General features: G+C 33.1%; 1 protein-coding gene across 1 annotated transcript in view; it reads right to left on the bottom strand.

Annotated features, from left to right (window-relative positions):
- Nucleotides 1-7,820: 7,820 nt before the first annotated feature.
- LOC127701925 (von Willebrand factor D and EGF domain-containing protein-like) overlaps nt 7,821-24,979 on the bottom strand; it is a 34,171-nt gene continuing 17,012 nt past the window's right edge. The window contains exons 3-9 of the mRNA XM_052205894.1: nt 13,893-14,082; nt 13,209-13,399; nt 11,606-11,872; nt 10,813-11,040; nt 9,642-9,756; nt 8,814-8,961; nt 7,821-8,138 (exon numbers count right to left, since the gene is read on the bottom strand). Coding sequence (XP_052061854.1) covers nt 8,060-8,138; nt 8,814-8,961; nt 9,642-9,756; nt 10,813-11,040; nt 11,606-11,872; nt 13,209-13,399; nt 13,893-14,082 — 1,218 coding nt within the window. The 3' untranslated portion in view covers nt 7,821-8,059. The remainder of the gene's footprint in view (nt 8,139-8,813; nt 8,962-9,641; nt 9,757-10,812; nt 11,041-11,605; nt 11,873-13,208; nt 13,400-13,892; nt 14,083-24,979) is intronic.

Raw genomic sequence — 24,979 nt, 5'->3', positions numbered from 1 at the left:
TTTAAGGGTGGGGATCTCGACCATTTACAAGATATTAGAACTTTCTCAAACGGCAGGGGGTCGGGATGACCCCTGGGGACTAACCCTGTATATCATTCAAACCATCTTAGCATGACAAACCAGAATATATATGGTTTAGGGGTGGGGATCTTTACCACTTACAAGATATTAGAACTTTCTTAAATGGTATAGGGTGGGGGTGACCCCTGGGGACTTACCCTGTATTTCATTTCATGTGCTTTATCATGACAAACCAGAATATATATGGTTAAGGGGTGGTGATCTCGACCATTTACAAGATATTAGAACTTTCTCAAATGGCAGGGGGTCGGGATGACCCCTGGGGACTAACCCTATATATCATTCAAACCATCTTAGCATGACAAACCAGAATATATATGGTTTAGGGGTGGGGATCTTGACCACTTACAAGATATTAGAACTTTCTTAAATGGCATAGGGTGGGGTGACCCCTGGGGACTAACCTTGTATTTCATTTGATTTGCTTTATCATGACAAACCAGAATATATATGGTTTAGGGGTGGTGATCTCTACCATTTACAAGATATTAGAACTTTCTCAAATGGCAGGGGGTCGGGATGACCCCTGGGGACTAACCCTGTATATCATTCAAACTATCTTAGCATGGCAAACCAGAATATATATGGTTTAGGGTTGGGGATCTTGACCACTTACAAGATATTAGAACTTTCTTAAATGGCATGGGGTGGGGTGACCCCTGGGGACTAACCCTGTATTTCATTTGATTTGCTTTATCATGACAAACAGGAATATATATGGTTTAGGGGTGGGGATCTCGACCATTTACAAGATATTAGAACTTTCTCAAATGTCAGGGGATCGGGATGAACCCTCGGGACTAACCCTGTATATCATTCAAACCATCTTAGCATGACACACCAGAATATATGTGGTTTAGGGGTGGGGATCTCGACCATTTACAAGATATTAGAACTTTCTCAAATGGCAGGGGGTCGAGATGACCTCTGGTGACTAACCCTGTATATCATTCAAACAATCTTCACATGACAAACCAGAATATATATAGTTAAGGGGTGGGGATCTTGACCACTTACAAGATATTAGAACATTCTTAAATGGCATGGGGTGGGGGTGACCCCTGGGGACTAACCCTGTTTTTCATTCCATGTGCTTTATCATGACAAACCATAATATATATGGTTTAGGGGTGGGGATCTCGACCATTTACAAGATATTAGAACTTTCTCAAATGTCAGGGGGTCGGGATGACCCCTGGGGACTAACCCTGTATATCATTCAAACCATCTTAGCATGACACACCAGAATATATGTGGTTTAGGGGTGGGGATCTCGACCATTTACAAGATATTAGAACTTTCTCAAATGGCAGGGGGTCGGGATGACCCCTGGGGACTAACCTTGTATATCATTCAAACCATCTTAGCATGACAAACCAGAATATATATGGTTTAGGGGTGGGGATCTCGACCATTTACAAGATATTAGAACTTTCTCAAATGGCAGGGAGTCAGGATGACCTCTGGGGACTAACCCTGTATATCATTCAAACCATCTTAGCATGACAAACCAGAATATATATGGTTTAGGGGTGGGGATCTTGACCACTTACAAGATATTAGAACTTTCTTAAATGACATTGGATGGGGGTGTGCCCTGGGGACTAACCCTGTATTTCTTTTCATGTGCTTTATCATGACAAACCAGAATATATATGGTTTAGGGGTGGGGATCTCGACCATTTACAAGATATTAGAACTTTCTCAAATGGCAGGGGGTCGGGGTGACCCCTGGGGACTAACCCTGTATATCATTCAAACCATCTTAGCATGACAAACCAGAATATATGTGGTTTAGGGGTGGGGATCTAGACCAATTACAAGATATTAGAACTTTCTCAAATGGCAGGGGGTCGGGATGACCCCTGGGGACTAACCCTATATATCATTCAAACCATCTTAGCATGACAAACCAGAATATATATGGTTTAGGGGTGGGGATCTTGACCACTTACAAGGTATTAGAACTTTCTTAAATGGCAGGGGGTGGGGTGACCCCTGGGGACTAACCCTGTATTTCATTTAATGGGTTTTATCATTTAGAACATTTTCATTTAAAAAGATTGTGTCTATCACAAACGGTTTTCAAGTTATAATCATTTGAAAATTTAAAAAAATAAAATCCCATAGGGTTCTATAGTAAAACCCTCTTTTCTTTTATGCCCCTCAAAGTACCCCTTTATAACCCCATTGCACAAACAAAACCCTGATTGCACCATTAGACATGTTAGTCTAACATATTGTCAAACCCTAAGTTAATCTGACAAGTGGTTTTGGGGAACGGGTGCGGACAAGTTCAAATTTAAAAGCGGCGGAAGAGGAAGAGGAAGAGGAATAATAATAATAATAATAATAATAATAAGAACTGAGCAAAAACAATAAGTCTTCCCAAACTTCGTTTGGGAGACTTAAAAATAGATAGGTAACACGTGCAATTGGATTTTTCTAGGTCTGTTTGATTTCATATTATAGGTTAAAAAATATGTTAATCATCGTTTTTACATGTATAAGAATGAGTTTTTGTTGATCGAATCAGTCAACCAAGTGGTTTACCCTTGTTTCACTTCAATGTTGACATGTTTTTTAATAGCTGAATACGCCTAGTTTATGCGTAACCCATCTCTAGCTAAATTGAAGGTCATACGAATACGGATTCAATGAGGTCGAATTATTCACTTGCAAGTGAATAATTCATCAGCGACGTTTCTTAGATAATTTTGACTAAATTGAACCAAACTGGCTGCTGTAAGTGAATTATTATTTCACAATTTCACTTTCATTAATGATTGAACAAAAAAATCATATTTTAATTTCTTTATATCTCGTAGCTAATGCCCCTTTAAGGATGTTCGCTTCTCTCTTTCAAAATAACAAGCCTTTTAAAAGACTGTTACAAAATGAAAGTAAATAAACAAAGGAACTAAAAAAAGCAGAAAAAAATGAAGGGTCCGTGTGCTTGTTTTCGAGATATAAGCCATTGAAAATTTGGCGGGAAATGATTCTCTCTAGATTTTTCATACTATTAACATTGTCCGCTTTTCTCTTTCAAAAACTATGAAAAAATAACAAGGATTTTAAAAGATTTTCAAATATGGCTTATTAAACTATATTTTATAAAATTATGAAAAGAAAAGTAGGGGTTAGTGGACAAAATTTTTTAACGGCAAAACATGGAAAAAACCAGAGGATTCCGAAAATCTGGCAAAAATTCAAAAACATGAGGAGCGAACATCCTTAACATGAACAAAACAAATTTTAAAATCCAAGGCTTTATTGCACATAAACAGGTTCCGGAGCACCTGAGATCACCCCGGTTTTTTGGTTGGGTTCATGTTGCCCAGTCTTTGTTTTCTATGTTGTGTTTTTGTGTACTGTTGTTTGTCTTTTCGTCGTTTTTCGTTTTTTGCCATGACATTATCAGTTTTTTAAGGAGTTTGAATATTCCTTTGGTATCTTTCGCCTCTCTTTTATATGAAGCTCGTTATGATATAATGATAAATTAAACAGAACCAAACCGAACGAATATTTTACTCAGAACGAGTCGGGATAACTAATATCATGAGAATCAACCTAAATCATTTCAAGCTGATTGATAATTAAGTAAACTGTATAGGGGTAAATTCGGTAAATAAATATACGTCATCAAGGACCGCCCATTTGGGGAGAGCTTTCAGTATAAGACTGATGACCTGTGCTCTTCTGAATCTACAGTGTTTGCAAACAAGGCCATGTTAATGGCCCAAAAATGCCGCATGACCCTATGTTTTTATTGTTGCAAAATATTGGACTACATTTGTACTTTAATGAATGATATATGTAAACCAGGTATACATTTATTAAAAGACATAGGTTTGCATTCAAGTCAGTGGGAAAGTTTTTTACTGAATTTACCCCTATATGATCAATAGTCTGCAAGGAAGATACTTCTTTCTGGTTATTCCAGCTTCCTTCGCCAATAAAAAAAAACTGACCGCCGTAATATAGCCAAGCCTGAAGGTAGCTGAAAGTTGCATAAAACACCAAAAAAGAAAGAAAGTAAGAAACAAAGAAACAAACGGTTTTGGTACCAAGGCTCCATGTTAAAGGCCGTACTTTGACCTATAATGGTTTACTTTTTACAAATTGTGTCTTGGATGGAGAGTTGTCATATTGGCACTCATACCACATCTTCTTAAATCTATTGGTGTTTGCTATAACTTTGTTGTGCGTTCAAAAAGACACACAAGTAGTTTCGGGAATTTGTCACGCATTTGTAACATACATGTTCTTCTCGTATAATTGTTATGGCATGATACTTAACCCCAAAGTAGAGTGATTGTGCTTGATTTTCATATAATGAATATATAATCTTTCAATCGTTTTAATTGAAGTCTGGAGCTGGCATGTAAGTAACTGTTAGTACTCATATGTTATCATTATCATTTTGCTTAGTTCCTTCTGTACCTATTCTAACATCGGACTCGTCGGACTTCTTTTAAACTGAATGTAACTGTGCGTTTAGCTGTGTTTGCTTATTCAATATTGGCTAGATGTATAGGGATGGTTGAGAACTCACAAAACATGTTTAACCCCGCCGCATTTTTGGGTCTGTCCCAAGTCAAGAGCCTCTAGCCTTTGTTAATCTTGTGTATTTTTTAAAATTTTGGTTCATTTATATTTGTAGGAGTTTAGTGTGACGTCCATTTTGCTGAACTAGTATACACTATGATTTAGTGGCCAGCTGAATTTTTCGCTGCATTGAAGACCCATTAATGGCCTTGGGCTGTTTTCTGCTCTTTTGTCGGGTGGTTGTCTCTTTGACACATTCCCCGTTTCCATTCTCTATTATACTACCATATTGATAACCCTTAAAAGCACAACGACCAGTACAAGAATTTGCAAAGAATAGTACAAATAAAACACATTACAAAGACAACGAACGGTACAGCAATGACATTCAGATATCAGTCGTTAAACATCTATAAAAGAAATAATACAATGAATTTGTCATTTGTTGAAACTGTTTTAAATAAAAAGATGTAATTTGTTACTTGTAAACATCGAGAATCAAGGATAATGTGTTAAAAAAACTTGATTTAGCAATAAATTAAACATGGTACTTGAATTCGAAAGCTAAAAAAGTATATATAGAACTCTATGGTCAGTTCAAACATAGGAAGTCCATTAAAACTGACAAAATAAAATGTTATCAGCCAACAGTTGGGACGAGTGAAAAACAACTGCCAAATGCCTGACTTGGTACAGGCATTTTCTGAAGAAAATGAAGAGTTAAACCTGGTTTTATAGCAAGCTAAACCTTCCACTTATATGACAGTTGTATATAGTTCCGTTATATTGACAAAACCGTTTGAGCAACCCAAACAGACACACTAGGTCAATGTGATAACAATTGGGATCCAGCAGGCAAAAGTATGCAAACATACACTACAGACATACACCAGAACTGATTCAATAATTCAAAAAACATAAATAAATCTAACAAAGACACCAACAAAACCGTTTTTGTAGGTGGTAGTAAATTGACAAGGACTCAGATAAACAAATTTTTTGTAGTTGATAGTACATACTGTATATAGTATACACTTTCTTAATAAAGTACAAATTAAGTATAATTACAAGGGTAAACAAATTGGAAACAACACTCTTTCATCCGAATCGCCCTTCAGGACCCACATGAACCAGGAAAGCCTAAAGTCAAAACCCGATAGCGGGATGCATAAATACCGAGTCGTGTTAAAAGCCATATGACCAAAGGAAATATAATAGCACTAAGACAAATAAAGGGAAAACTGTAAAGTAAATAAATATACAATTTATAATTTTACAATTTATAATTTCAAAATTGTCATCGTCTCGTTTGTCATAGATTCTGGTACTGTCATAGATTCTGTTAAATGTGATAGTGCGTTTTGTCACATTTGTGATTAGTTTGTTGCTAAAATGCATAATAGGTGTTAATGTAATATAAAGAATGTACAAATTTATCAAAAATCATGTCAACTTTTTAAACCTACTTTTACGACAATACTTTCACGAATAAAAGTAGTTTGACCCTTTATTTACCAAACTAGATTTAATACACCGTAAAACCCTGAATTAACTGTATGTCGGTTATACCGAGTGTAATCAAAACTGTCTGTACCTGCTCACGATGTTTGGGACAGACCGAGGGGAGAAAAAAGCGCAGAGATTTAATTTTTATTATATTGAAGCTCCCACATTGTGAGCAAGTAAAACAGTGAACAAGTGCGAAGATCTAATTTTTATTACTTAATAAATTTTTATGTTTAATCATCTCTGTATCTAGCCTTACAAAAAGGATAACATAATAATATCGCACTCAAATAAAGAATTAGATACTAATCCATAATGTTTACGGGAATTATGGCATTGAGAAATATAGTTAATGCGAAAATTGTGTTCTAAGCGCTATCAAACCGATTTTCTCAATGAATTTTGAGAAATTTTCAGGAGGCTTTGAATTTTCCAGTCGAGTTCGAAAAAAGTGTCTATTGGACATTTACGCCAAAGCGAAAAGGGAATATTTAAGTCTGTTATTTTATTAATTATAGTTCTAATTGCGGTAAGTGTAATTGCACGTTTGTGAAATATGTCCCTTAAATTAAAATGAAACTAATATGAAATGAAATAACGATATTTTGTATTGAACTTCAAGAGGAACGTTCAATTCCTAATTATTGACGGAGGGAGCTTTATGAGCTAAAGGGACCTTAAAAATTAGCAAAATTCATCTAAGGCCAACTTTGCCTGATTAAAAAAAAATATCAACGGAGAATTTAAATAAGGTATGTAATAAATCATGTCAGTATCGAAGTACTTGCGACTGAGCTGGTGATACCCTCAGGACTAACGATGAGTTTAGTTACTTTCCCAAATTGTGTGTTTATAAATTCCTATTATGTTCATATATACCGGCTATTCTTATACTTTTGATATTCTTTAATAATTAGGATCGGTGAGAAATATCAGGAACAGTCGATTCATTTGCATAATCTGTATACAAGACTCTTTTTAATTTCGCTTTAATGCCTGTACCGTAATTGACTTCTAAAATATTTTTTTTTGAAGCTTACTTAAGCTATATAGTCTTTTTTTTTTCGATATCCCCTTTGATTGAAACTAATAACATACACGGTACCAATTTTTCTGCACCAAATGCGCATTTTGACAACAAATATCTCCTCAGTGATGCTCGAGGCCAAAATAAGTGAAAATCCAAATCTTATTAAAGATGGAGAGCTTATAATCTGAAATATGCAATTCATATATTAATTGCAGCAATTTGTTCTTCAAAAATAATATAACTCTTCCGTTTTAAAATTTTTTTCCTTTTGTAATAATGTCCTTTGTACTCAGCCAAAAAGACCATTAATCACTTCTTAGAAACGTTCTGGTAAGTAAACGGATTATCTTGTTCATGGTCATTTCGTATTCAACCAGGTAGTGGACAAGAGTTTTATATCCCATAGCTTAGAATATGACTCCTCTGCCAAAAAAAACAACAATGATAATACAATCAGTCGGGAAGGATAACCAATGTAGCATTCATGCACTGATGTAGGATATTTCCTCAATATTACCTTAGAACGAAGCTGGATTTTTTTAGAATATACTTGAAAAGTTCTAATATTATAAACACTTTTATTTAGCAATTTATACATCAAAATTATATAAAAGACAATGAATAATATTTTTCTTCAATTTATATAACAGCTCAATAAAAAATTGTTTTATAATATAGTATGTTTTACGGATTCAATTACTATAATTATAGAACAGTTTGCGTATGTTGGTACTATATTATAAAGATGTTTAATCATATGTAGTAAGAGTAATATATATACAATACTTAATAAATGTTCATTTTATGGTGATGATTCTTTCAACAAATACTTCTCAAATTTGTACAATTGTCATTTGTGTCTACATAAACAAACAATCATATTGGTGGAGCGTTTCAGTTTTTTAGTTTCAACCTTGGCAGCCTCCTCATGTCGTAATGTTCATCAGCTTCGTATGTGCTTTTCTTCTTCAAACTAAAAAACCCGGGAATATACATTAAAGACAAATAAAACATGCATAGGAATACATACTTTACAAGCCCTTTACATCGCCTTTCTATGAGCGTTGCAAGTTTTTCAAATGTTATTTGGTTAGACAGTATTTCTTTTATTTTCATTTTGACTAGGAACAACATAAGTATGCATGAGTTTTCGTTGATTTGATATACACTGCAATCCTATTCTTTGATATATGAAAAAACATTATACATTTCAAAATCTAACGGACTATTACTATTTTACCCATTTACTGAGGAAAAATCATGGCGCACTTATTGTTAAAACAACAAGACTAGTTGGACAAATGACAAAGGTGTAGACTTGCTGTAGAAATATACATGTACATCTATTATATTTTTATTGATCATACACGTTTTATATAGCTCCTAAAAGTATTTATACAACCTGGACGTTTAATCCAGGAAAACCTTTGTACCAAGTCAGGAATATGACAGTTGTATTTCACTCGTTCCGTTGATTCATAACGTTTGATTTTGTCAGTTTTTATTGATGTCCCCGTTTTGAATGTACCATGGAATTCTTTTTTGCGCTTATCTAAAATATCTCAATTCTGATTTATAAAATAATTAATATTTAAAACATTAATTCATTAAAATAATCATTGAAATCTATTTTTTTGAAATAACTTACCGACTATTGTTATTTTTTACATAACAATTAACAATAAAACCAACAATGAACAGGATTACTACACTACCAATAGATCCCAGTAGTATCAATCCAAGTTTACTGGACGACCTCTCGGTATCAGATGGTTTGACAACCTTTGTTATACACACTGTAAAGTAGACAACGCAATGTTTGAATGTACATACAGAAGGTATTTAGTATGTACGTCTAAATTGTAGGAGAAAATCAAGGCAGCAAAATGTTGAATTTACTACTGATTATGTCATAACACTGTATTCTTAGAACGCTTCTGATAACTAATTTCAGAAATGTAAATCTCAACAGTAGTCTGAAGATAAAACGTTTCTAAACTATAACATTGACAGTTTGTCAGAACGTTGTGTTATTTCATACTTGGGATAACAATTATGAAATATCTTTGTCAAAGATGACAGATGTTCTCCTTTGTCGTATCTACATCCCCTTCCATCTTTTTCTTTTCTTGCTATAATCAACTGCTGATTCCTCTTTTTTCTTTGATAAGCTGTTGCACTTCTCTCTTCGATTATGATATATGATTGCCTCTTGGTATCATATTCCCCTTTAACATTTACGTTTTCGTTTGTTTACAAGAAATGAATCATAAGAAATAGTTATAACATATGATACACATGCGCACATGTGTTTCTGTCCAAACAAAAAAATAAAAAAATACTGGTATATTTAAAGCACACAGGTTTTTTTCACGTAAACTAATTTAAAATAAAAAAATATATATAAGACTAGGATCGACTTTATCCGATCTTTGTATAAACCTATAAGTAAGAAATTCAAAATGATAACGTGTACCTTCATCATGCTTTGTCCACTCAAAAAAGTTATTTATTGTGTTGCATAACAAACACTCATCAACCGTATTCTTCTCACCATGTGGAAGACATACACCATCGATAAAACAATAGTTCTATAAAATAAAAAAAATTGCAAACTAAAAAAGCTCGTGGCATTCAATTTTATCATCGGTAAAAGGACATCATTCGTAAATATAAATCAACGTGCAGACATCTTATACGTTCAGGTATTTCACATATCAATCTTTTATGGTAATATTCTATACAAAGCACAAAAATGTCGTCATTCGACTCAAAAGCTAACCAAACCTTTAAACAGACTTACTCAGAAGGGATATAGTTACGATACTGTTGTCTGGTCATTACAGATGGCATTTTTATGAATTAATATTGATTCACTCATAGGGTCTTTGCATCGGAAATAAACACATTTATTCTAAAACCAGTTGTTGGCATGATACGGGTTACGAGAGGGATTGTGCTTGATTTTCATATGATGGAGACATAATATTTCAATCAGTTTAATTGAGGTCTGGAACTAGCATGTCAGTAACTGCTAGTAGTCCTTTGTTAATTTATGTATCATTGTCATTTTGCTTAGTTTTTCTGTAACATATTCTAATATAGGAAGGACTTGTTTTAAACTGAGTTTTACTGTGCGTATTGCTGTGTGTTTGTTTATTCTACATTGACTCGAGGTATAGGGGTAGAGTTGAGATCTCACAAAACATGTTTACTCTCGCTGCATTTATGCGCCAGTCCCAAGTCAGGAGCCTCTGGTCTTTGTTAGTCTTGTATATTTTTTTAATTTTGGTTTATTTATGTTTCGGAGTTTATTGTGACGTCCATTTTCGCTGAACTAGTACACATTTTTGTTTATCGGCTAGCTGAAGCCCGCCTCCGGGTGCGGTTTTTTCTCGCTGTGTTGAAGACCAATTGGTGGCCTTGGGCTGATTTTTGCTCTTTGGTTGGGTTGTTGTCTCTTTGACACATTTCTCGTTTCCATTCTCAATTTTAAAGAAACTTGCTCAATTACTTACAAACCCTTAAATATACTGATTTCATCATATAATTTTTGATTACATAATATTCATTATTTAGCCAATACACACATGAATTAAATATCGAACATCTGTTTTCTTTAAAGTTAATTTGTAATACACACACACCTCTTTGAGAGTCCAATTATAAGACGTAATTTCAGGGTTGCATAATAAGCATTCTTTGTCAAATATCATGTTGTTCCTGCTAAAATATTGTTCTTCTACTTTACAATTTTCGCTATCATCAAAAGTCCAGTGAAATTGATCAACTGGTGCATTACAGTACAGATATTCTTTTTGTGGGTTAGGTTCCTTGTCCAAGAGGCACTGGTTATCGATAAAACAGGTATCATCCTGGAACATAAGAAACCAAGAAAAATGTGTTAATGGGGCATAATGCATCGCTCAAACTTTCTCATTTACTTGTTCAGTGAATAGCAAAAACTGGGTCACAACCCTAATTTGGCATTTAGTTTTTCAAAGTTCAAATCATGATGAACGTGTGTATTAATTTTTATGTCGATGTGACCACAACTGCATGTCAAAATAATTTAAACATAACCTTAACCTTATGCTGGACGGACGTACTAGCTATAGACTAGAAAACTGTATGACCCCTTATATCGTAGGTGGGGCATACACAACTAAATAAATATTTGTTTTGGTAGAAAATTCATATTGATTTAAAATATTAAAATCAAATGTTAATTCCAAGACCTGTGATGTCTTATTATTGCAGAAAATAGAATTTACCTCTAAGAAATGTTGACATAGTTTTAATCTAAACATTTTTATAAAACTAATATGTCCTTAAATTTAAAGTCATGTTCAAATTAAAGCGTATATTTCACCTCTGTCAATAATGATAGATAATAATGATATAATGATAATAATAATGATACAAAAATCTATGAGTTACCTTCAGAACAAAATTAGGCTCAGTGGTGGTCCCATTGTTTTGTTGACATTTGGAATTCATAAGAATCACTCTTTCTGGGTCGCTGAAATCTTCCCTATTATAACTGACACTGACATCAAACACTTCAACAAAATGAATATTACCAGTATTTCCGACGCTTCTTTTCTGTTTTGGATTTTTCAAAGGACAGTGTACCTCTACGAGTGTTTCTACATTCCCACGTACTATTGTTGTTCCTTCAAATGATTTACTGCCATCTGGATGAATCTGGTTTGTAAATTAAAAAGACATGTTTGAAAATTGAGGCTTAATATAGAGATAGTAATTTTCGTTTTTCTCACTATTTTGTTGATGATAAGTTTCCATTTCAAGGAGTTTGATATTAAAATAAGATGTACCAAAATAAAACAAAAACAGAAATTTAAAAACGATTTTGAAGTTTCTATAAACATATTGTCGTTTTCAAATAAAGAAAAGCCTTCTCGACAGCGAATATCATCTGTAAAATTAATATTGCCTAACAACCAAAAACATGTAATTTGGGATACCTACGAAAACAATAAAGATAATAAACAACTGCGCCATGAGCGCATGATACGCCCGTCGTCTTGTGTGTGAATTTTTATGCAATAAGCATAAATAGTTTCTGACATACGGCGTGACATGCGAAAACCCCCCTTTTTTTTTTACAAAAAACTCAATATCTCTAAAATAAAATTTTGAATCAAAACCAAAAAGTATACAGATCTTTAGATTAAATAACTAAGAAGTGTGTAAAATTTTAAGCAATAATCATAAATCGTTTTTGAGATACGGCGCGACATGTGAAAAAACCCCTCCCCCTTTTTTTACAAAATACTCAATAACTCAAAAATAAAATTTTGAATCATCACCAAAAGGTATACAGATCTTTAGATTAATATAACTAAGAAGTGTGTTAAGTTTTAAGCAATAATCATAAACTGTTTTTGAGATACGGCGAGACATGTGAAAAACCCCTCCCTTTTTTTAACAAAATACTCAATACCTCTAAAATAAAATTTTGAATCATCACCAAAAAGTATACAGATCTTAAGATTAATATAACTAAGAAGTGTGTAAAGTTTTAAGCAATAATCATAAATTGTTTTTGAGATACGGCGCGACATGTGAAAAAAACCACACACCTGTTTTAGTTACTAAGTCCCGTAACTCAAAAAGTTTTAATTTTATTTTCACCAAAAAGTATACAGATCGTTTGACCATCATAAGAAACAACTATGTTAAGTTTCATGAAATTTGGTTAAGTCATTCTCAAGATAGGGTGCGACATGTTTACGCCGGACAGACAGACGGACAGACGGACAGACGGACAGACGGACAGACGGACGGACGCCGGACATTTGTATACCATAATACGTCCCGTCAAAAAATTTGATGGGCGTATAAAAACAATTGTCTTGCAAATGTCTATTGCCATCGACCAAGTTAAAAAAAACATGATATCTCTCCATACAAAAGTACAGATTTGGATTAAGATAGTTACTCAAATCTGAAAACTCGAGACTTACAACATACTTAGATATTTTACAAGACAGTTCGTCACTTTCTCCTCAAGACTTACAACATATTTAGATATTCTACAAGACAGTTCGTCACTTTCTTCTATTCTATTTCCAACAACAAATGCTGTATCACAATTAATTTCATTCCTATCACATATACCATTTCCTCTAACTCCGTATATTTCTGGTGGTACTGTCTTTGTCATAGAACAATCTTGTGACATAAATCCTTCATTGCAAACGCATACACCTTGAATTATAGGTTACATCATAATCAATAATTTATACATTACTATGTTGAATGAATGAAACAGTCTGTGATGAAACGTTATGGATCATAACATACATATATGCTCCTCTCAACACAGTATTCTACATTATGAACGATTAAAAAAGATACATATTTGCACAACGGTACTAATATAAGATGGTAATATACGAAGATGATGTTATAAAATCGTGTTTACAAATATTTTGGCTTAACAAATAGCCTTCGTCAGTGTCAATAATTTTTACAATTTTGTGTAAAAAATATTGACACTGACGAAGGCTATTTGTTACCGTTGTGCAAATATTTAGACTGTTTTCTTCATCTGCGCAGCATCGTCTATTCTAGACGATCCAGTACATATTAAATTTGCTGGTTAATCCTTTTTATAAACTTCTAAATATACATATATATTTATATATCGACCATAAACATAAAATATATGAAATAATTGGCTGTTTGATGAGGTACACACCATGATCACATTTTCCATTCCCATTGCATTCAGGAAGACCTGGACAAATAGCCATTATTACTGATTCAGTTATTGACGGTATATCTTCACTCGGTTGGTCATTTAATGTCTCGTTTTTCTGAACTTCCGACAAACAACGACTTTTCATTGAATCAACCGTGTGCCTAATCCATGCAATCGATTTTGAATTCTGGAAAATAACAAAATAAAGTAAATAAGTATCAACAGCTGACCAACATGGACACCGTCAAAGGGGTTGTAGTGTATCAGTGTGCATGACAATTTTTCCTGAGATAACCTTTATCACGTACACTTAAGACAAATATCAATAAAATATTTCAGAACATCAATATATTATTATAAGATGTACAATTAAATCAAAATTTTCGTGCAGTATTTAAATATCTTTGTAAATTACTAGTAATATTTCTAAGATATAAAAAGAGATTTAAAAACACTAAGCGCATACCTGAACTTCCATACCACAAATCTGTATAAAATATTCACTTGGCATGTTTGGTACCACTGAACAAGCTTTGAAGGCTGTATTGTTTTCAATGGCTTCACGACAACGAGACTGTGCTTCAGATAATGAAATATTAACAAGCTCAGGGTTCTACAATAGATTTTTATTTTATTTTTAAATATTATTAACACAATGTGCTAACCACTGGATATAATGCTTCTTGAAACAAACAATGTATTTTCTTCATCTGAAAGGCATGACCTTAAAGATTATTTTTCATTTAAATGTTTATGTACAATAAGAACATGTAAAGTCAGATAAAAAACGGTCGACTTTCCCAATAAATACTCGATTTTCATAGTGTCAACAAAGAATATTGTAGACCAAAGCACGTTTGTGCGATAAAACGGATACGTTAAAACAAAACAAAAAACCTTCAAAAATGCAATGTCTTGTTTTTCAACACCAAAAGAATATAGAATACCTTATACAAATGTTCTGCATAATCAAGTTTATACATGACGAAAGAACAATAGTTTTTCCTTCAAAACAAACTGAAATAAATAAATAAAAAAACAAAACTTACAGGTGTTGTGGCATTTTGTTGGATTCTATTTTTAGTCTGAATGTTAAAGTTGTCTATAGGACTCAGCTTGCATGTAGACTGTCCTATCGTTTTGTAATTGTTTTTACTGTTACATGGTACGGTTGATCTTGCTGAACATTCAAATTCATCAGATATCTCTGCTGAAGGACAACTGCAATACTCATCATGATCGGTCCATAAAGCAATCTGTTCGCCGTTTGAGAGATTGAATAGGTCACTTCTACCAGACACTCTAAAAGATAATTTCTTTGGCTATGTTTTATTTTATCATTAAATTGATTGAAACATAAAAAAGAATATATATAGTTGTCTATGCAATTTCAGTTATGTTTATTGCTTTTTGCTCGATTGTATTTTCATCAATGATTTTGTTTCCTATTTAATCGTCCTTGTAATATAATTGTTCATCATTGTAAAAAAAATATTATTCCTTTAATTCACCAAAAATACAAAGCATTATAATAACATTATAAACAACTTTACAAAAAACCATTCAGTTTTCAAATATTAGATTTGGCGTTCACTCAGACAATTGATGAAAGTATCAATATAATTTTAGGCAATTAATGGCACTGTTTTCAATGCCAACATACGGTTTTATAAGTATTTCTAATAGACATGCTCTTTGATCGTTAAAAAAAATATTCTACTATATACATAAATACATATAAACAAGTCTAAATTGAAAACAACGTTCAAACATATGATTGCGTTGGATAAAAACCGCAATTTTTATACGTGTGCATGCAAAACAAATTTCTTGGTAGAGGGGTCTAAATACAGCACAAACAACATTTTCCAAAAGACCAAAAAAGTGAAAAAGTATATTTTAACAAAACGCATTTGTCTAGCAGGTCGAACAACGGATGTTCTTAACCCTGCTGACTGCCATTGGCGATTGCCAAATAAACGGATCACCAGATGTAACAAAATGGAACTTAACTATTAATTTAATACCAAACAGAAAACAATAAACTTGCGGAAAAGATGGTATACCGCAACCAAAGGTGCAAAAATTAGTACACCAAATCCGGATTTCGACAATTAATGTCTCTTCAGTGATGTTAGGAATCGAAACGGTATTTGGAAGGCCATATAATTTAACTTAATTTATGATAGACTCTTGAATTTTGAAGAGTCGAAATAGGATGAACGGATCATATAAACCCGAAGGCAAATAAAATACAAGCCCAAACGAAAAAATATAAACAAGTCTAAATTGAAAACAACGTTCAAACCTATGATTGCGTCGGATAAAAACCGCAATTTTTATACGTGTGCATACAAAACAAATTTCTTGGTAGAGGGGTCTAAATACAGCACAAACAACATTTTCCTAAAGACCAAAAAAGTGAAAACGTATATTAAAAAAAAAACCGCATTTGACTAGCAGATCAAACAACGGACGTTCTTAAACCCTGCTGACTGCCATTGGCGATTGCCAAATAAACGGATCACCAGATGTAACAAAATAATTCTTTTGGTTTTTATTTTATATCACAAACCTCCATGAATCCGAAAAATTTTGTGATATCGTAGCCATTATTGTATCCGATTGACAGTTTACTGGTAAGAATTTGCCATCTGTTTCAGTAAAATCATCATTGCATTTGTCGTTGAGAGTACCACAAAGGCCTTCTGTCATGTTAAAGTCACTGTCTGAAGCTCTAATTTCTACATCCATAAAAGTGTTCGTGCCAATGTACTGGATATTAACGGCTACCTCGGTACCAGTTGGAAAGGTAATCTTTTACAAAAAAAAAGCTTTGAAATTATTCAGTCTAAATGGAATCTCATTTTAATATATCTTGCTTAAGCAGTGTTGGTTGCAGCATGAATTATTCGAATCATATATCTTTTGGTGGTAATCTGTGGAATCTTATCATGAAGGTATTGGGCACCTACTTCGCACAAACGATATGTCAACGTTGATTTTTTTTTAATTTTGGTACATGCTTTTGATTATTGATTTCTTAATTATTCAACTATGCGTACAAATCATACTTGTAAAGATGCGAACTGTGAATTCATATGTCAAATTATCTACCAATTTAGTATGCTTTCAAATAAATAAGATAAGTTTTAATACGCAAACTGTCATCCAAATACTTTTTGAAAAAATTGTAATCATTAAAAAACAATCATATCTTACCTTGTACTTTTTATTGTCTTTAGAACGAGTAGTAACATCTAAAAGTTGTTGTTGACAAGCCATATATTGTATAATGCTATTCCCATCACAAAAGTCAAACATATACACATCTCCTCCAGCCCTCACAGCAACACCACAAATACAATGAACGCCGTTAGTGTCGTCGCACTGTGTAAGCTTAGCTTGTACCTATACATTGAAGGGAATGCATCATAATTTAGTGTATAATAAATATAGTTGTTACATATGTCATTGCATTTGAAGAATCTACACTTATATTATTATAAATCAATTTTGGATATAACACGTCTTCTGATTGGCTGAAAGTTGATTGTCTATCAGCTCAAAGGCATAATTTTGTCATGTTACCGTCATCAACGTTTTTTTTCATGATTTACTCTTTAAAAATGAAATTTAGAATTAGATTATAAGGAATGACTGTAATATTTTTTTTTGTCTATTCGAAATACCTAAAGAAATTTGGTGCACACTTTTAAATAACTGGCTTCGCGGCGATATTCAGATAGGTAAGTGCGAACAATCAGCGCGAAAAAAACCGCATAAGCTATAATATATAACAGAGTTACGTATTTAAAACTATTCTTCCCAAAGGGTGATTGAGGTTTAAAAATATGGAAACCTTGGTTTTTCTTTCGACCGGATGATAAAACCTTGCTAAATTGAGGCTGTGTTGGATGTATAAATTCGCAGCAACATCCGGTCAGAAAGGAGATGTAAAATCCAATGAATCGTTTAAAGAGAGTTCGGCTCTCTGTTCGTTGAATAACCCTTTTAACAACTCTTTAAGGTGTCTGTAGTTGCCCTGTTGCAAGGCAAAATTTCTGTACCTATCAAACATACCATTGTTTTCCAGTGGCAGTAGAAGGTTCCCGCACTTCATTCCTGTCGTCCTTGATGAACCTACTTATTGTATCAATTGTTAATAGTTTCCCGTCCTGAATAACTGCCACTGGACGTAATGTAAGCAACAATCAATCAACTTATCAATTGAGACATTTTTGTTGAATGGGTAAAAGTTCGTATGTATTCAGATAATAGTATAAAGAAATTCATGCTAATGAAATTTGCTTATTTAAATATAAAAAAAAGCAAAACATATGCGGTTCGGGGACTTTTTTTTTAGCAATCCAAAATTACGTAAACGTCTTTCAGTGCATTAAGTATTAACGCATTTTGTTTAGTCCTAAGCACAATATAATATCGTACCATCATATTTCTTTCTTTTAGTCTGTTATTGTACATGGTAAATGTTCCTTGGTTTGGTTGTTCGTAATGCCTAAGATGTAACGATAAAAATGTTTTCAAAAATTGGTATTCCAGACATTATCTAAATAAATCCAATGAATTTATTCATGAAAAACGGTTTCAAAAATTAATGCATACTGGAGATAAATGATAAGCAGTATCAATGTGTTCTTTTTCATAGTTTATTTGGTAAAAAATATGATCATAACAAACATGCAAAAGTTTGAAGTACCATCATTAAGTTAAGTATGAAAATACACTTGCGTCTTTCAAAATTTGTCGTTTACTTTATTTAATATATATTTCTTCATAACAGAGTGAATAAATTAACATACAGTCCGTCAAACGTTGTAAAATGGACATTATATGCGGAGCACACTCTTTCCTGAAGTTCAACTTTATTATCATGGACGTGCACCTAAAACACAATGAGCATATGAATTATGTTTTTTACACAATTGTTTTGCTGTTTTAAAATTTTTTGTTTTTACCATCACTTTATTAATCATTTTTCGATTTAACTGAATTGATAGTATATTTGCCAATACCCTTATTGATCCTAAATTAAATATCCGTTCTTTTAGTTGTTTCCCTTAGGAGGGACATAATATATATATATATATATATATATATATATGTATATATATATATTAAATCTTTCAATTATATTCAATCTTTTGTTAAGCTAAAAAATGTGTATATCAATAGTTATTTTTCCATTTCAAATTGTTTAAAAACCCCTATATATCACAATCGACTAATCATGCTTGTCATGGGCAGCTGTCCATTTTGTCAGGTAAAGAACGTACCAGTCTACAAATAATATTGGCAATGGGGGAACATTTTGTGTGAAAAGTGTGCAATAATAGAATCAAATTGGTAGTTGGAAAATAGAACATGTTTGCTCTTTCAATATTCATTTTTTTGTGAATTAAATGTAAAATCAGAAACACATCTTATTGATATCTTTTCTATCACTGAGATCATGGACAAAGAGCAACTAAATAAACACACAAAAGTCGGTTATGCTTTGAAGTAAATATTTTCAAATAAATTTTGCTTATCGATGTTGTTTGTGATCAAGTTATGGATACTACTCACTTTAATTTCCGGAATTTTAGTTGTATCCCATAAGGGATGGTCTGCACTTGAAGTTTTCAGTTTCATTGAAATTTGTTCTGGAAACACACCATACATTTGTCTTCCCCTATGTTTGATAGCCAATGTCCTGGGTGTATTCCATGTGTCCCGCCATATCTTTACTCTACAGTGTTCCAAGTTAACTATATCTCCGTAACATTGATCGCTTGTCGTATAGTCGGGGGAAAGCATATTCAGTTCAATGAAACATGGAAGAGTTCTGTTATTAAATGATAGGCAGCCAAAAGGAACTGTTAGGTTATAACTGAGTTCTGCTGAACCTCCTTTCTGCACAGTCATTAATTCAGTAATCTACAAGAAATAATGTCAGCTAATCATATTCATAAGTCATTAGTTTTCTACGTAGTGTTTTGAAAACAGTTTGTCCTTTATTTGTTTTTCGTTTTTGTCATGGATTCCTCGGTCTCTTTTCACTACAACATGTACAAACTGCTCAGAGTCTGAAAAAAAATTATTTTGTGCTCAACCAGTAAGGTCGAGCATACATTGTATTTGACAACACTCAATATAATCGCGACAGTACTTGACTTTGGTCTAGACTTTACTTAATAAGTCTGATTGAGTACTTGATTATCTTGGTCTGAATCGGCCCATTTATGTCAGTTATATATTGATCTTACTAATGTCAGATTATTTGTAAGTTTGGTTTATTGCTGTCAAATTTAAAGATTTGATTAATAGGTAAAAAAAGCTAGAATTTTCAGTTCAGACTAAATTCAAAATAACCAAACTACCAAATAACCTACAACATTGTAAGACCAATATATAATTGAGATAGCTGTAGAGTTTTATGAAAATCCAAGTTGATTTGAAAAAGGTAAAAAAAATTTAAAGGTGATCATCTGAATTTAGTTCGCACTGAAAATTCTACCTTTTTTCTCTTAAACTTGACAGAAATAAACCAAACTACCAAATAACCTGGCATTTTTAAAGATCAATATATAACTGACATAGATTGGCTGATTCAGACCGAGTCAAGACTAGTCTAGACTAAATTTAAAAGTCGAGACTGAGTCGAGACTGGTCAAGACTGAGTCGAAACTGGTCAAGACTGGTCGCGCATTGGTCGAAACTGGTCTAGCATTAAAAGACTATACCAAGATAATCAAGTACTCACTCAGACTTATTAAGTACAGTTAAGTACAGTTAAGTACTGTCGAGATTATGTCGAGTCTTTTCAGGTAAAATCTATGCTGGACCTTACTGGTTGAGCACAAGCTATTTTCAGGCTCTGAACAGTGTTTTGACCCATGAGTTTTTATTGTCCTTTAAGTGTGATCCGCCACCTTTTTTTATAAATAGAATAGATGCACAAACCGAGTTATAGAATATCCCTCATGGTGTCAACCAGATAAAAGTACACCGAAATCCTAATATTAAACCGTATAACTTCAGCAGTTTCCATATTTGTGTGAAAGAAAGCAATAAAATTGAGAATGGAAATGGGTAATGTGTCAAAGAGACAACAACCCGACCATAGAGCAGACAACAGCCGAAGGCCACCAATGGGTCTTCAATGCAGCGAGAAACTCCCGCACCCGAAGGCGTCCTTCAGCTGGCCCCTAAACAAATATGTATACTAGTTCAGTGATAATGGACGTCATACTAAATTCCAAATTATACACAGGAAACTAAAATTAAAAATGATACAAGACTAACAAAGGCCAGAGGCTCCTGACTTGGGACAGGCACAAAAATGCGGCGGGGTTAAGCATGTTTTTTGAGATCTCAACCCTCCCCCTATACCTCTAGCCAATGTAGAAAAAACAAACGCACAAAAGTACGTACAGTAAAACTCAGTACAAGAGAAGTCCGAGTCCGATGTCAGAATAGGAAACAAAAGAAAATAAACAAAATGACAATAATACATAAATAACAACAGACTACTAGCAGTTACTGACATGCCAGCTCCAGACCTTAATTAAACTGATTAAAAGATTATGTCTTCATCATATGAATATCAGGCACAATCCCTCCTGTTAGGGGTTTAGTATTATACCGTCATAAAATATATGAGAAGAACATAACCCTTTTCATGCCAACAACTGGTTATAGAATAAATGTGTTTAATTCCGATGCAAAGACTATAAGTGAATTAATATTAAAGCAAAATTTGCAATCTTTAATGACCTGACAACAGTATCGTAACTATATCCCGTCTTAATAAGTCTGTTTATATTTTACTGTTTAAAGGTTTTGTTAGCTTTTGAGGTGAATACTGACATTTTTGTGCTTTGTAAATATTATTACCATAAAAGATTGGATGTTAAATACCCGAACGTATAAGATATCTGCATGTTGAGTTATATTTACGAATGATGTCCTTATACCGATGATAAAATTTAGTAAATGTTTTGACTAGTTTATGATATCGAAAACCCTGGTGTAATAATTTTTCAGTAAAACATAAATTTCTCTCACTAAAATCTAATACATTGTTACATACACGAGCGAATCGTACAAGTTGAGATATATAAACACCATATGATGGTGACAATGCTTCTGCAGCAAGATATGCACCAAAAATTCAAGTGGATATCCACAAATAATTCCGTGCAATGCCAAACCTGCTTCAGCTTATTTTCGAATAATACCGTTCGGTGATCAGTGAACTGGGAACAAATTTTGCTCTCCTATCCCCGTGACAAAACTCTAAGCCTCATGTATCTTGTAGCATAAACAAAACAGGAATAAAGGCTCTATAAACAACATCTCAGTAAAACAAGTATCTATTAAAGATTTTAGTGGTAAATATCAACTTACATGAATACCGGCAAAGAACGGTTCACTGGTAAACACAGTACCATCCTGATCTTCGTGTGAATGTTTCCCTCGAAGAGTGCATGAAATCTGTCAAAAGATTTACGGTATTAACACTACATATTTTAGCAATACGCTTTATCCCAAATTGAAAATTAAAAGATTAAATAAAAATATTTACCCCTCAATGTACAATAAAACGGGTATATCACCTAATAGCCAGCGACTATTACTGTCATCGTTTTTAAAAAAAGGCTTTCTGTTTAGGTTTATCTTGTTTGAACTTTTGAATTATACTCTTAAGAATACTGTAGACTGAAAAAAAATACTAACTGAAATAGTTTTACACAATTATGTTAATGAAGAATATCAAATTAAGGCCAGGTTGTTAATGTTTATGTCTAGTAATGTACAATGTAGTTTAATTTAGAAAAAATAAAAGACTTAGTTTCTGCATTGAACTGGTTGGAATTAAGGATAAATTTCAAAATAAAAATGTATTCCTCCTTCAAATAATCTCGCGTTTTTCTAAATCAAAATTCTAGTAAAATAAATGTGAACGATACAGAACGGTACATCTTGAATTCTTTAACAACTGTAACATTAATTTTATTGAAATGTTTACCCATTTGGTTTAACATCTCACTGTTTGTAATAAAAAAACATTAGATAACCATATATTCAGAAAAAAAAATGTAATTCAAAGCAAAAAAAAAAAAAAACTAAAATAAAAAAAAAAACAAAAAAACAAATTACAAAACAAAGAACAAAAACAAACTCTTCAATCGAGCTAGCCCTATATTTAATGGTCGATAGTGTTCCGTTTACTACCAATCCATTTAGTTCAGTGGTTTTCCATATTTCCTTGGAAACCAAATACTAAGTTTTTTTCAGATAATGAATCAAAATTAAGACAGGAACCATACAGCAAAATTGGCCTAATTTTCAAATGATAATACAGTTAGTCATCCATAACATCTCACAAATGTTTGAATAAAATTGGTTCATTATAAAAATAAGGAGATGAAGTATGATTGCCAATGAGACAGCTATCCACCAAAATTCAAATAAAGTGGATGTAAGAAATTATAGGCAACTGTACGGCCTTCAACAATGAGAAAAACCCATATTGTATAGTCGGCTATAAAATGCCCCGACATGAAAAATATGAAACAATTCAATTGAGAAAACTACCTATCTAATTTATATCAAAACAAATATGACAGATATGAACGAACGACAACCACTGAATTACAGGCTCCTGACTTGTGACAGGCACATAAAGAATGTGGCGGGTTTAAACATGTTTGTGAGCGCTCTACCCTCCCCTAACCTGGGACAGTGATGTAACAGTACAGCATAAGAACAAACTATAAAAATCAGTTGAAAAAGGCCTAATTCATCAGATCGATACAAAGCAGAAAAACATCAAACATAAACACAGACTGGACGTGGCAGGGTATTTATCCATCCCTCATCCCTAACAACAAAAAGGACACTAACTTGGTTTCCTTTGATACCCCGGACTCAATGACAGACGGACAAGTAGACAGTCAGTTGACAGATTGGCGGACATGAAAATCACTACTTAACTATGACCTATTTGGACGGGTAATGAAGCACAACTTTTGTTTTCCAAAGCCAAATATGGAAACCTAAGAATAATGATGCATGTTGTATGTTTATGCATTTTGTACTTGCATTTGTTCCAAGAGTGTGAAAACGACTCTCTGTTAACCAAAGGTTTTGCATTTTGTTAACATCACTTTCCAATATTGAAGACTGATTTCTTCCCCATGTCCATGTTACTTCATAAAACTTGTAGAAAAGTCTGTTAAGGTCGATGACGCATTCAAAGTATAAACGCTCCACGTCAACGTTCATAGTTGTCTGGTGTACCTTCAGAAGAGCTGGTCGAACATAAGGGACTAAAACGGACTCTAAAAATAATCAATTTCAGTCATTAAAATATGTGTTATAAAAATATTATTTCCTTATACTGATGTAAGTAAAAGTAAACAAATTATCTTAAAGGTACCCTTAATAAATCTGCTAACCCTTGCAGAGCATCTGAATTTACCCCCATTTTTTATCTGATTCGTTTTGTTCAGTCTCTAGTACCTTAAAACAGTATGAAACTAATTTTAAACGAAGGATATGCGTTTCTGATATAACCTTTATCTAGAACGTTAAGAAACAAAGCCAAAACAACAAAATATCTTTTAACGCCTAAAATAAATATCCAAAACTGTATGTCTGACGGTTTGCAGCCTAACTTATAGTGAAATAAGATAGTTCATTATTATCTTCCCTCTATTAGAATCAGATTGGACAAAAAACAAGTTAGTACCTCCTAATATGACAATGAAGATAATTATATTTGTTAATATTTGCAATCTGCCGAAAACAAAACGGGACTTTCGAATATTTTCCCACAGCTATTTAAGATAGTTAATCTTATGGTTTTAGACTGCGAGGATTAAAACCTTTCCAATGGAATCAAGTGTTACATAAAATATAAACAAATTATGAACAGACGTACGATAGACACAACTTATAGCAAATAAGGTGAACTATGACATTTCGATCAGTCTATCATGCGCGTATCTTGAGTGTGAATGGCATAAACTTATTTTTAATACTGACCTTGCCCTTGTGATTATATATATACTAAG

The sequence above is a fragment of the Mytilus californianus genome, unplaced genomic scaffold, assembly GCF_021869535.1.
Source record: "Mytilus californianus isolate M0D057914Y unplaced genomic scaffold, xbMytCali1.0.p SCAF_5, whole genome shotgun sequence".
NCBI classification, from domain to species: domain Eukaryota; kingdom Metazoa; phylum Mollusca; class Bivalvia; order Mytilida; family Mytilidae; genus Mytilus; species Mytilus californianus.
This window is presented reverse-complemented; position numbering and strand designations above follow the sequence as displayed.